At 48.0% G+C, this 12705-nt stretch overlaps 1 protein-coding gene across 1 annotated transcript in view; it reads right to left on the bottom strand.

The window, feature by feature from the left end:
• Positions 1–4541, bottom strand: part of LOC123035370 (phospholipid-transporting ATPase ABCA1-like) — a 55051-nt gene extending 50510 nt beyond the window's left edge. The window contains exons 1-5 of the mRNA XM_044453448.1: positions 4419–4541; positions 3412–3626; positions 3070–3246; positions 2285–2507; positions 1102–1323 (exon numbers count right to left, since the gene is read on the bottom strand). Coding sequence (XP_044309383.1) covers positions 1102–1323; positions 2285–2507; positions 3070–3246; positions 3412–3626; positions 4419–4448 — 867 coding nt within the window. The 5' untranslated portion in view covers positions 4449–4541. The remainder of the gene's footprint in view (positions 1–1101; positions 1324–2284; positions 2508–3069; positions 3247–3411; positions 3627–4418) is intronic.
• Positions 4542–12705: the final 8164 nt, after the last annotated feature.

The raw sequence follows: 12705 nt of genomic DNA, 5'->3' as shown, positions 1-12705 counted from the left end.
GTCCTACAGGAAATGCCTTACTAGACAGAGAATTCAACAATCCAGGCTTTTCTCTCTGTGTTCTTCTCTTGCTCGTTCTTTCACAAACTTTATGATTTGCACATGGTAATCTGCCGTTAAATTCCACCAATTAAAAAATGAAGCCACAGAGTGCTGGCCTTATTTTTAAAAAACGGTTCCTGAAGACATTGCATCTTCAGCGCGGCAAATCAATGGCAAAAGGCAAAGCAGAACAAAACCAAAGAAAAGGCTACATCCAAATGAGCAGCAGTGTGGGTGAGTGGTTTGAGTGCTGGACTAGAAGATCCGAGTTCGAATCCCCATTTGGCTGCAAAGCTCACTGGCTGCAAGCTTTCAACCAGTCCCCAACTCTCAGCCCAGCCTAACTCACAGGACCAAGAGAAAACTGAGAGGAGAATTGTGATAGGAAGAAAGAAAAAATGACAATAACATCCATCAAGGCATTCTTGCAGTGAATGATGCAAGGCTGCAACTTAGAAACATAGGAGAGCAAGCCAGAAGGGACCCCAGGCCAACTAGTCTGACCCCCGGCTCCAGCCGGCTCCGCTCATGACATGCCCACCATGTGGACGTCCAGCCTATCCTTGAACACCCGCACCGATGGGGCCTCAACCAACTCCCGTGGAAGCCCAGTCCACACCCTCGGGGTCCTAACTGTCAGGAACTTGTTTGAGTAGTTCTTAGATGTTTTCTTCCTGTTTTAAACAAGTTCCTAAGTGCACATGGAGGCAAGACAGGCTTGGATGGGCACGGGATGGAAATAGGATTCACTGGGCTGGGGGACAGATCTTGTTTCTTCAAGGACACACCTGGAGAACTTTGGTTTCCTCTGCTCTGGATGCCGACTTGCCATTGATGGGGTTTGGGTGCAAGGAAAGTAGGAAGACACTCTGGGAGAAGAGCTGTGCCCAACCAAGAGGGGAAGAGGGGAAATCAGAGCCGGTGAGAAATGCTGGCTCGGGTGCTGGACTGGAATGCGGAAGAACTCTGTGTGTGACCACGAGGCTTGCAGTCCCTCGGCCTCACCTGCACCTTGGAGGAAAGGGTGTAGGAACAAGCCAGTTACGTGCAGATCCTCACCACAAAGAGGCGCAGAGGAAAGGAGATATGGTCACGCCAGGCCACACACAGGACGTAGGGCAGGTAGAAGGAGAAGTAGATGATTCCACCGCAGGCTGAAGCCAGGTTGGCGCGGGAGAACAAGGTGCTGATGAGGAAACACTGGGTGATCGTGGCCACCGCAAAGGTGGCCAGGAAGAGGAAGACCACGGCCGGGTCACTGTAGGGCAGGATGTCTCCCACCTGACGAGAAAAAGCAGAGAGCGCCGATATTTTGCCAGTGCCAAGACAGGCTGCATCTCTCCCAGAACATAAATCTTCCCGGAATTCAGCAGCTGCCCAAGGTACTTCCGGAAGCAATGATGGAATTACACTTTTCCAACTGTAATTTTCCAGTATCTCTTTTTTCCTTAGTGTTCCCTGAGATGACGCCCCCTGGTTGGGGTGAGCCATGACTCCCATGATCCTGGAGGGTCACCTTGGAGAGTCCCCAGGTGCTCTCCAAGACGCCAGTGCATGGCCACCAGATCCCAGACACTTCCTTCTTGATGCTGCGTCCCGTCTTCCCACTGCCACAACTGCCAGATCCTTCCTGCCCCTGTGCACCAGTTCTACCATGGCCTTTTCTCCCTCCTACCCCACTCCCAGAAGTCAGGAGATGAGCATGGAACGAGATACGGAGAGGCACGGAAGGCGATTGAGACTATGAGGTGAGAAGGAAGAAGGAACTCACAAGTGGGGAGGAGGAGAAGAACGATGAAGCCACCCAAAAGCAAAAGTTGGTGAAGCCCATAGACAATTTCAAAGTGCAGAATGCCTGAAGATCCAAAGCTGCATCTGCTTATTGATCATTCTCTCCTCTATAAAAGGGCTGCGTTTTTTTACGCACACTTCGCAAGAATTTCAACACTCTTATTTTGAAGAATTTTTCAAAAAATGCACTCATAGGTGCGAAGGAGTGCCTGGCAGTGTGCGGAAGCATCCCGTGGACATTTTAGGGGACAGGAATGGGGAAGTGCAGGGGAAAGTACTTTGGGTCTTATAGATCACAAAATTATTTCTTCGTTTCTAGATACCGGACAGCAGGCCAAGAAGCCTCAACACAATTGAGTTTTCTTTCATTGGCTTCCGCATCAAACACACCCCAGTTTTAAATTAAGCAGGCTCTGTAGCTTAGCTGACAACCTGAAGACAAACCGGGCACCTTGAGAATGAGAACAAGCAAGGACGCGCTGATGAGGAAGGGGATGAAGCTGGAGAGGAACCAGCTCAGCCACAGGGTAGCGCTGCTGAGTCCCATGATCTTCATCGTCTCTTTCAGGCGAGCTTCTTTCTCGTGGACCACCCCCTTGATGATCATTGCCACGGAATAGATCCAAGCCAGCGTCATAAACAGAGGCAAGGAGCGGTTCAAAACACGCAGGAAGCTGAGTGCAGAGAAGGGAGAGAAGCCACACAGACTGGGTACACCAGAGTGCAAACCCTCAGGCCTGCTCCGGGGCCCTCTCTGGACTCCCTGGATAGCCACGCTCCTTTCCGCAGCCCCATCCTCCTCCTCCTCCTGGCCAGCTTCCACTGTGGGAACCATTTTCCCCATTCCAAAAGGCTGGAATGCTCTTCCAAACTTTTAGCAACCAGCAGGACCAACTTTCAAGGATACAACAGGCTGGTAATTTCTGTATTTTTGACCTCATTGTCCCCATGTGGGGGCCAGGGGGAAAAAAGGAACATTGGTACCAGTTACAAAGCACCCAACAGGTGAAAAATAGCTAGGAGTGCTATTCTCTGTTTGGTACTGAATTCAGAGGGGAATGTGACGTGTGGGATGATTCCGACCCTAAGAATGGAGGGCTTCATCCAACACAAGCTGGATTCTTCTGAGAAGAAGTTCCACCCCTGCATCAAGCGCACTCAACCCTCCCACACCTCCATGGCACATGGGACTTTGTTCCCCTCCCCACAGAGGACTAGAAACTCGCAGAAGCATACATATCATCCACGTAGCAAGGGTACGGCATCTGTTGTATGTAGATCCCAGTACGGGCTTGCGGCCCGGCGAGAACCCGTATCACTGCTTGCTCCACAAGGTCCTGAAGGTAGACAAAGCCACCCCACACGTAGCGCAAGTCATCAAAGGGGTCGGCCGCTGGTCCTGGATCCCAGAACCTGAGAAGGACACACAAGAGCAGAAGGGGTGAGATTCTGGGAGAGGGCACCGATTGGGAACCCAGGAAAACAAAGTGGCGAAGAAGGAGCCCTTCTTGAGTTGGGGTGTCCTCTCGGCAGTTCGTGGAGTCAGGTGAATGAGTCATCAAAGGTTCGCCAGCTCACCTGTCCTTGATCTTATTGGTACGGGTCACATCGTCAATGTCCATTCGGATTTTGAAGTGGATGTGGGAAGGCAGCTCTGCCGCCGGCTCATCCTGGTGGTTCGGCAGGAGAAAGACAACCCCGGCCCAGAACTGCCGATCCTCCAGCAACTGCATGGCTTTCCAGACCAGCTGCTCCTCCGAGTCCACTGCCTGGATCTTGTCCAACGAGATGCACTAAAAAACAGCGAGCTGACATCAGCCAGGTCAAATGTCCCTCCCCGGACGAAGCAGCACGTGGCAATGCACCTGCCCAGACTTCATCCACAGAAGCCCTTCTGCAAGAGTTCCCACCTTCTGACCCCCAGAGAACGGCACACAGGAGACGGCTCCTTGGGTGGTGCCCCCAGCTCCAGAATGCTGCTCTGGGCAAGCTCCCTGGCACCCACCCTTTTGTCATGGCAGACTCAAGTTTCTCTGTTCTCCCGGGTTTGGAGTTTTCTTGCATGTTGGCATTTATTATTTTAAGCCCCTGGCATGTGGGTTTTACTTCTTATGCCTGATAAAGTATTTCATGTTGCAATTAATTTTATTACCGTAGGATTGTTATTGTATGAATTTTGAACTGTGCTGCATGAACACAGCTGTGTGTGTGTTAATAGTTTAAATAATTTACTTGCACAAAGCCTGGAGAAATTTATTTTAGATACATTTAATGCATTCCCTGGAGAGGTTCGCCTGGCACCAAGTTTATATTCTTTTTGGCACCAGGTTAAACCCTTTTTATTTGTTTTTTTAAAAACGAATTTAAATTTTAATGTTTAACAGTCGCTTTTATTTATTTAATTTGTATTTTTTGGGTTGTTATTTCTTGCAGTTTTATTATGGTTGTTTTAATGACTGTAAGCCATCCTGAGATGTCATGCAAAAGGGACAGCATACAAAAGTCTTAAATAAATTTAAATAAATAAATTTTAAGGAAGAGTAGACACAGCAAAGGAAAATATACTGGTGGAATCCGAGACGCACCTCAATGGACTCAGACAAAATGCCAACCATCCTGTCCACTTCCGCATAGGTGTCACGCCAGGTGTAGGCTTGGCTGTGCACTTCTGAGGAGAAGAATTCCTTCAAAGTGGACACATCCCAAAAGCTTCCACGGAGGTGTTGCTGCAGAAACTCAGGCACTCCAGGTGTTTCCAGCAGGTTCTGCGGGGTGGGGAGTAAGGAAACTGTACGTAGGGGTCCTACTGTGCTGAGAATGCGAGACAAGCCTTGCTGGATCAGGGCCAAGGACCGCCTAGTCCAGCAGTCCATACACAGAGGCAAGCCAGCTGCCCGCAGGATCCCTCCAGCAGGAAGGTGCAAGACCTTCCCCGGCCCACGTTCTCAGCCACGGGTGCACACAGGGATGCCACCCGGTGAAGGAGGGAGCCCTCGGCCAGTAAGGCCAGGAGCCAGATGGCCTCCCCCTCACGGATCTGTCCCGTCCCCCATGAAAGCCATCCAGACTGGCAGCCATCGCCCCTCCCATGGCAGCAAATTCCACCGGTTTAACCCTGCATCGCGCCAAGTCCCTCCTTTTACCCGTCCCACCCCTCCCAGCCGTCAGGGACGGGTTCCGCCATCGGGAATGCGTTAATAACCCTCTGAGTTTGCTTCGCTGCAAGGATATTGGTGGATGAAGCCCCAGGTGCAGGATCTGTATCTTTCTGCACCTGTCCCCCCTCGCCCCTCCTGGCCCGACTGGGAAGGCATACCTGGACTGCCCTCATCTGCAGGCTTGAGTTCATGAAGGCATAGATGCGGGGGCCCAGTTCCTTCCAGGCCCCCTTGGCCTCCTGCAGCACGGCGAGGTTCTGGAAGGTTCGGTTCACCTGGGAGCAAGGAGCAGAAGCGTCTGGCGGGGTCACAGGAAGGACTCCCTGTTCGAACAGCAGCCAGCCAAGCCACCCACAAGGGACTTCACAAGTAGTGCTCAAATACTGCTGCCGCCTTGGGTTACTTGCCCCAGCACCTGGTATACAGAGGTAACCTGCCTCTGAACATGGAGGCTCCATTCAGAGGTCCTCTGGAAGAACCACTGATAATCCAGAATCCACACTGGTGTCGAATCCTTGTAAGGGTGACCCAAAGATCACTAAACATGCATAAGCTTCACGGTCCCTGGATAACTTTATCCAATAAGATAATATAGAAAGCAGGTTTATTTATTTATTTATTATTTATTACCGGCAGTTGTAACCTGTCCTTCCGTACAAGTGCTCAGTTTGGCTCATGTAGTATAAAATTAAAATAATACAATAATAAAACCACAATTATTAAAAACATAAAATTGCACATTATACACTAAAAAGAAAAGGAAGGAAAAAATAGAAAACGCAAGATGTGACTGTGAAAACAGAGGAAAACAAATCTTGTGGGGAAGAAATTGGGGAAAGACCCCATTCCACCTTCCGGGGCAGCCAAGAGAGGCGTATTCGAGGACCCCGAAGTGGCAAAGCTGGGGTTCCCCCCATCCCTAGAATGCAATTTCCTCCTGTACCCACATCTCCAGAAACCTTCCTATACGTGGTTACTAAATTTGTGTTCTAAACGATGGGCAAATGCCTTCAGGGCACGAGGAAATTGCTTTTTAAAAAACCCCAAACAATAAAACCAAAACGTGTTCACAACAATGAAAACATCCAATATTAAAACATTTTAAAAGAGCTAGCAATGACCTATGTAAATGAACAGTCAGAATGACAGATGAAAGAACAGGTGCCTGCTTGGAAAAGGATGATCTTGACCTGGCATTTGCAAGTATTTTAATTTTGTATTTGTAAATCAATGTATTTTTTGTATTGTTATATTTAATGGTAATTTATTATGTACTATTGTATTTCAATGTATTTTATCATGTTGTAAGCCACCCCGAGGTTTCGGCAAGGGGCGGCATAGAAATGTTATAATAATAATAATAATAAAAAAGTATGCTGTGAAGGTGCCAGGCAGACCTCCCTGGGGAGGGCATTCCACAGAATTGGGGCCACTCCAAAAAAGGCCCTTCCCTGGGCAATTGTCGATCACAACATTATACGAAGTAGCACTAAGACAACGTGAAGATGCTTTCAGCAATTGCTGCATCGGATTCCTGTTTTATATCCCACCTTTTTGCCCTCTGGTGAGGAACCTGGGGGCTTACACAGCTCCGGCTTACCCTCACAACAACCACCCTGTGAGGTAGGTCAGGCTGAGAGTGAGTAGTTGGCCCAAAATCACCCTGTCAGTGCGGATTCTTAAACACATTGGCATCCTCAGAGAATCAGGAATTAGACTACTGCCAAAACTGAGCAACCCCCTCACCTCTGCCATCAGCTTCTGCGTAGCAGGAGTAGCAGGGGTGTACAGGATCTTGCCCACAAAAAGAGGCTTGATCCCCCTCCATATCATGCGCAGGAGCGGGTTGGATTCCAAGGTCCGGACCAAATCCTTGCAGTAGGAACCTGAGGAGATCAAGAAAGAACAAGAGGCGATCAACCCACCAAATCACTTCAGGGCCTTCTCTGCAGTGGCACCCTGGTTGTGGAATACGCTCCCTGGAGAGGTTTGCCTGGCACTGCCACTTTATCCTTTTCAGTGCGAGGCTAAAACAATTTAATTTACCCAGTGTGTTAAGGCTGGATGTCCACATGGTGGGCATGTCGTAAGCGGAGCCGGATGGTGCCGGAGGTCAGACTAGATGGCCTGGGAGACCCCTTCTGACTCGCTCTGTTTCTATGTTTCATTCCTTGTCTTTGTTCTAAGCAGCCAAGGTTCAATTTGGATGCCAGGAAGCACTTCCTGACAGTCAGGACCCCGAGGGTGTGGAATGGGCTTCCCCGGGAGCGGGTTGAGGCCCCATCGGTGCGGGTGTTCAAGGACAGGCTGGACATGCACATGGTGGGCATGTCGTGAGCGGAGCTGGCTGGTGCCGGAGGTCAGACTAGATGGCCCGGGAGACCCTTTCTGATTCGCTCTGTTTCTATGTTTAGGTTGTGATTTTAATTGGGATTTTATTGTACAGAATCGAAGCTGTGCTTCTCTTTGTTTTACTGTAAGACCATCCAGAGATGCTTTGGAAGTGGACGGAAACGTTTTAAATAAATAAATATGATGCCGATCATCCTGCTCTGCCACAGAAGGAAAAGTGGAGAGTTCCCCCCACACTCACTTGTGGTGTTGTCCAAAGCAACCACTTTCTCCTCTGAGTCATTGTGGCTCAGGAACGCTTTGATATCATGGTCTTCGTACCAGTTCAAGGAGGGGACTCTGAACCCTCCGTCTTCTGGACGGCCACAGACCAGGCGGGATACTGCTCGAAACACCTGCGCAGGGGAAGGGGCAGAGCCCTGCCCAGCCAGAACCTGCAGGGCCTCACGGAACTCCACAAAGCTGCTCATGGATGACACCTGGGACACGGGGAAACCAAATGGAAGTTTCTAGAAGCATGCTGGCCCGCCCAGCTCCTACGACCGGGCAGCATTGTCCATGTCCTGTGTCTTGAAGTCCGGACTGAAAGGAAGGTGGCCGCTGGGCACAAGGCTTCCCTCTCCTCACATGTCAACGAGCACACCTGTCGGTGGGAAATCGACCACCCCAGCCCTTACCTCCTTAGCTAACGATCCGAGCACTTCAAGGGCAGCTTGGAGGGATTCCACTGTGCTTTGCAGGTTCCTTGTTCTGGAGCTCAGGGAGCCCTGCGGGGAGAAGCCAAGGAGCAGGAAAACAGTCACGGAGGAGAGAAGACGGTGGTGGCTTTGGCCGGAAGATGCCCACGACTTCTCCGACCAATGGCTGCATTTGCCCCAGTGTACCAGGGGGCCAAACTGCACACAACGCAGCTGATCTGAAACGCAAGGGCCTGACCTTCTGCCTTAAAAGTTGAGTTGTTGCAGGTTCAGGGCACCTCACGTCTTCATGAGCAGCTCAAGGAGAGAGGATCTGCCTAAATGCACTCAGAGGGCAGATTTAGTGGGCAGAAAGTGCAAAAAGAGAGAACTGGCCCAGCGAGCCCAGGAGTGGGGAACCTCAGGGTCACCGACTCGGGCTCCGCAGTCAGAGGTCTCTGCAGGTCAACCTGCGAGGCTCAGCCATATTCCGAAGAGCCGAGGGATCACTGAACCCCGGAAGAGTCGAGCTGGACGTGGCCAAGAAGGCCCTCGGGTGCACCCACCTCACCGGTCCAGTGCGGGACTCCCAGTTCCCACATCCCTGACCGCTGGCCCTCCAGGCGCGTCTTGGAGGGCCTCCCGGGTGGGAGAGTCCACCGCCTGCCCGGGTCTGGGGCTCCACTGTTGCCTTGCTCACAGAGGCAGGAAATCGTCCTACTATCCGGCCAGAGTCTGGCTTCCTGCAGCTCGAGCCCGTTATTCCTTGCCCTGCAGTCTGGAGCCCTCGAGAAGGGATCCTGGACTTCCCCGCTCTGGCCGCCTTCCAAGGGCCTGGAGAGCGCTCTCCCGTCTCACTTCCCCTTCCCTTCTCCAGGCTAAACGTGCCCAGGCCAGCCGTTCCCCACAGGGCTTTCCTTCCAGTCCCCGATCCTCTTTTTTGCCCTCCCCTGAACCTTTTTTCCAGCCACTTACTCAGGCATTTCAATCAACTGCCCCTGAACTTGGGTAAATCCCGCAGATCCTCCTTTCTAGGGACGGTGGGTGCATCGGCCCCTTGAGAAGCAGGGCCTGTGCAGCACCACGGGAGAAACCCGGGATGGAAGGCAGGGCAAAGGCCAATAACCTTCCCCAAAGAGGATGAGGACGAGGTGGAGCACCAACATATCAAGGAACCCCTTTGAACCCCCAGCTTTCTGCTCCAGTGTTAGTATTAGTGCAATGCATTTATATCCGGCCTTGTAGCTCATGCAAAGGACCTGAGGGGGCTTACGTAGTTCTGCTCCATCCTTTTTTTATTTTCACAACAGCCCTGTGAGGTTGGAAGGTTACGGTGAGAGTGAGTGACTGGCCCATAGTTACCCACGGAGCCCAGTGGCTGAGTGGGGACTGGAACATGATTTTGCAGGTCCCAACGCTCGTACAGCCACACCAGATGGAAATAGAAGATTACATAACTGTCCTCAGTTCTAAGAAAATTATATAAAAATAATAAATACAAAATATAATAAAAATATAAAAAAAATATAAAAAGGCAAAGAGCTTTTTATTTAAGCGTTATTTTAATTGTTAATATTATTTATTTAGTTTATTCTTTGGCCAGGTCGACTCAAATTATATTGTTTTTATATTGTGATTATTTATTTAGTGTGAGCCGCCCCGAGGCTTCGGCGAATGGGGCAGCATAGAAGCTTGCTAAATAAATAAATAAAAGGCTTCTATGAAATATTGTAAATATTTCAACAATATTCTGAAGAGCAGAGAGATCACAGAATTCTTGAATAGTAGATATATTTTATTTATATTTATATGAAAAGAAAAAACTTTTTTGTTCAAACAAGCTTTTGGTTAATTTAATTGATAAATTATATTTTGTTACTATTTATTTAATTTTGGCAGTTAATTTTATTGGTTGTATTTTGTCATGCTGTGTGTGGTTTTACCGTTATATCATAACCTAATAATTTAATTTTTTAAAATCTGTTTTTATTGATTGTAAATAAAATAAATAAAAGTAAAATCAGGGTTGGCATCCTTGTGTTGAACGATCTTTTGCCCATCTCCAGCATCTGTTGAAGTTTAGCCTCCCGTGTCTGCATTGCAAGCCTCTGGAATAGGTAAAAACTACACAAAGGCAGGGAGCCATTAAATCCATTCAAAGGATGTGAATCGACCAGCATCTATTAATATACATCCCCACTTACCGCAATTATTTTGACCCAATCTACTTCTGGGTGCCCTCCCTGTAGGAGATTAGGAGGGTGACTCCCTGGAGCAGGGCCTTCTCTGTGGTGGCACCCCGATTGTGGAATGCACCTCCCAGAGAGGCTTGTCTGGTGCCAAGCCTGTACTATTTTCAGCGCCAGGCTAAAACCTTTTTATTCTCCCAATATTTTAGGATTTGATTGTTTTAACTGGGGTTTTATTGTTGGTTGGAAATTATATTAGAATGCTGTGTTTTAATTTAATTTAATTTTCCCCTTACATTTTGTATTGTCAAACCATCCTGAGACTTTGGTAATGGGATGGTCCACAGAAATTTTAAATAAATGAATAAATTTTTTGAATTTGTTGTTTGCAGCATTTGTAAGCCACCCAGGGAACCTTCAGGTTATGAGCTACCAAAGAAGTGGAACAAAGTTAAATAATTTTCTGAGGATGCATTGCATATTTTGACAGCCACCAAAACAGGCTTTCTAGGGGACTACAAACACCCCTTTTACCGTCCTGGACTTATGTAACTCATTCCAGAAATGCAATTTGGATGACTGAGTCTTTAAAAATGCAACACGTTTTTGGAGCAAGGGTGCAGGCATGGAAGCTAAATTCCAACGGATGCTGGAGACAAGAATGCTAACCCTGAAGGCCAGATTCTATTTCAGGGAAGCCCTTGAAGGGTGTGGTCCAGGGGACAAGGCCGAAGCCTTCAGGGGCAGGACTCCAAAAACCATCAGACTGCAGCTCAATATTGTTAAGGCAAGAAGGCACCCTTGGAGTAAGGCATTGCAAGCGTCTGGAATAGGCAAAAGCTGCGCAAAATCCAGGAAGCCATTAAATCCATTCAAAGGATGTGAATCAACCAGCATCCAATACACGCACCTCCACTTACCGTAATTATTTTGACCCAATCTATTTGAGAGAAGAAGCTGCGTTCCATGGCCTGAAGGGTTGCATCCGGCAAGGAGCAGAGTCCCTGTTGCAACTCCTCAGCCATGCCAGCATCTTTCACCAGCAGAAAGTCAGAGAGAACGGAGCCATTGCAAACGATCTGCTTCAAGGGCATGCCAGCCAGCGAAAGCTGGAAAAGTAGGAAAGGTCAGGATGTTTAAGATGTAGAAGCAAAAAAGAAGATGAAATAGATAAATTTGCAATCTGTGCTTTTCCTTATTTCTAGAACAAGCAAACACAAAGTCTGGGTGAATCTCGCCCTCTTTTTCATAAGCTAAAACATTCTCCCCATTTCACCTAAGCATTTGATGAGTCTCCACTGCTTACACGTCATGGAATGTTCACCAACATTCTAACTGCTCCAGAATGGAAACCTCTGCAGCTCATGTTACTTGTGAGAGGAAAGTGAAAAGGAGGAAGGAGACAGACTGCACAGAGCAGACAGGGATGCTTCCAAAATGCCCAGCAGACTTTCTTTGCAAGATTTGGGAGTTCTAAATAACATGGCCATTTTCCTAAGTGGATCTGATGGGGTTTATTGCAAATGTTGTACCAAGACAATGTTTCTTGCAGCTTCCATTTCATTCTGCTGTTTCCATTCCTCCTAGCTACACACACGTGCCTTCATTAAACACTCAAAAAAGTGCCACCATTGTGATTGTACAATGGCATTCTGCTTCCTTCTGAATGAGTTGTAACGTCTCACTGAAGCTGTGTTCCTAGCGGCAGGATTTGGATCCATTAGGGGACTGCAGAAATGGAATTTCCCAGTGCCTCCAAAGTCATCAGTTTAGCAAAACAGACAACTAACTATCCTGTTTTGAAGTATTTTTGTCCCACTTATCCAGACACAGGGCTTCCCAAAGTCTCCTATCTATAAAATAAGACAAACAATACAACCTAAAGACACAACATGCAAACAAAACAAAATACAGCATCTTTCAGCAGCACTAAAGACACAACACACAAACAAAACAAAATATGACATCTTTCAGCAGCACTAAAGACACAACACACAAACAAAACAAAATATGACATCTTTCAGCAGCACTAAAGACACAACACACAAACAAAACAAAACATGACATCTTTCAGCAGGACTGCTGTTATGGTCCAAATTCCCAATCTTATCTCTTCCAGGACAGCTGGTAGGAAAGCTGGTGAGGAGAAGGTGAAACCTTCATGGAGGAGACCTTTAGCAGCGATGGTTCAAGGATTCTGTTCATTGCTACTTCTATCAAACTTGGGACTCTTTTTATTATTGGCTAGAGGAACGGGACTTTGCATAGCTTTAAATATGTTTTTAAAATTATCATACATGGAAAAAGAAGGGTGTAGGGGCTGACCCAACGGGTTCAATGTTTTTGATGATGCATGTTGTTTGTAGTTTGTTGTTTTTTAGGATATAATTCAAATAAAACTTATTTAAAAAAATGATTCTGTTCATTGCTCATCTCCCACAAAGTGGGAACAAAGAACTGGCTGTCCTCTTTGACTCACCATTTGTTCCTTTATTT

This window comes from Varanus komodoensis, unplaced genomic scaffold (assembly GCF_004798865.1).
Source record: "Varanus komodoensis strain SLA01 unplaced genomic scaffold, ASM479886v1 scaffold79, whole genome shotgun sequence".
NCBI lineage: Eukaryota > Metazoa > Chordata > Lepidosauria > Squamata > Varanidae > Varanus > Varanus komodoensis.
The sequence above is the reverse complement of the archived record's forward strand: the minus strand, read 5'-3'. Positions and strand labels throughout refer to the sequence as shown.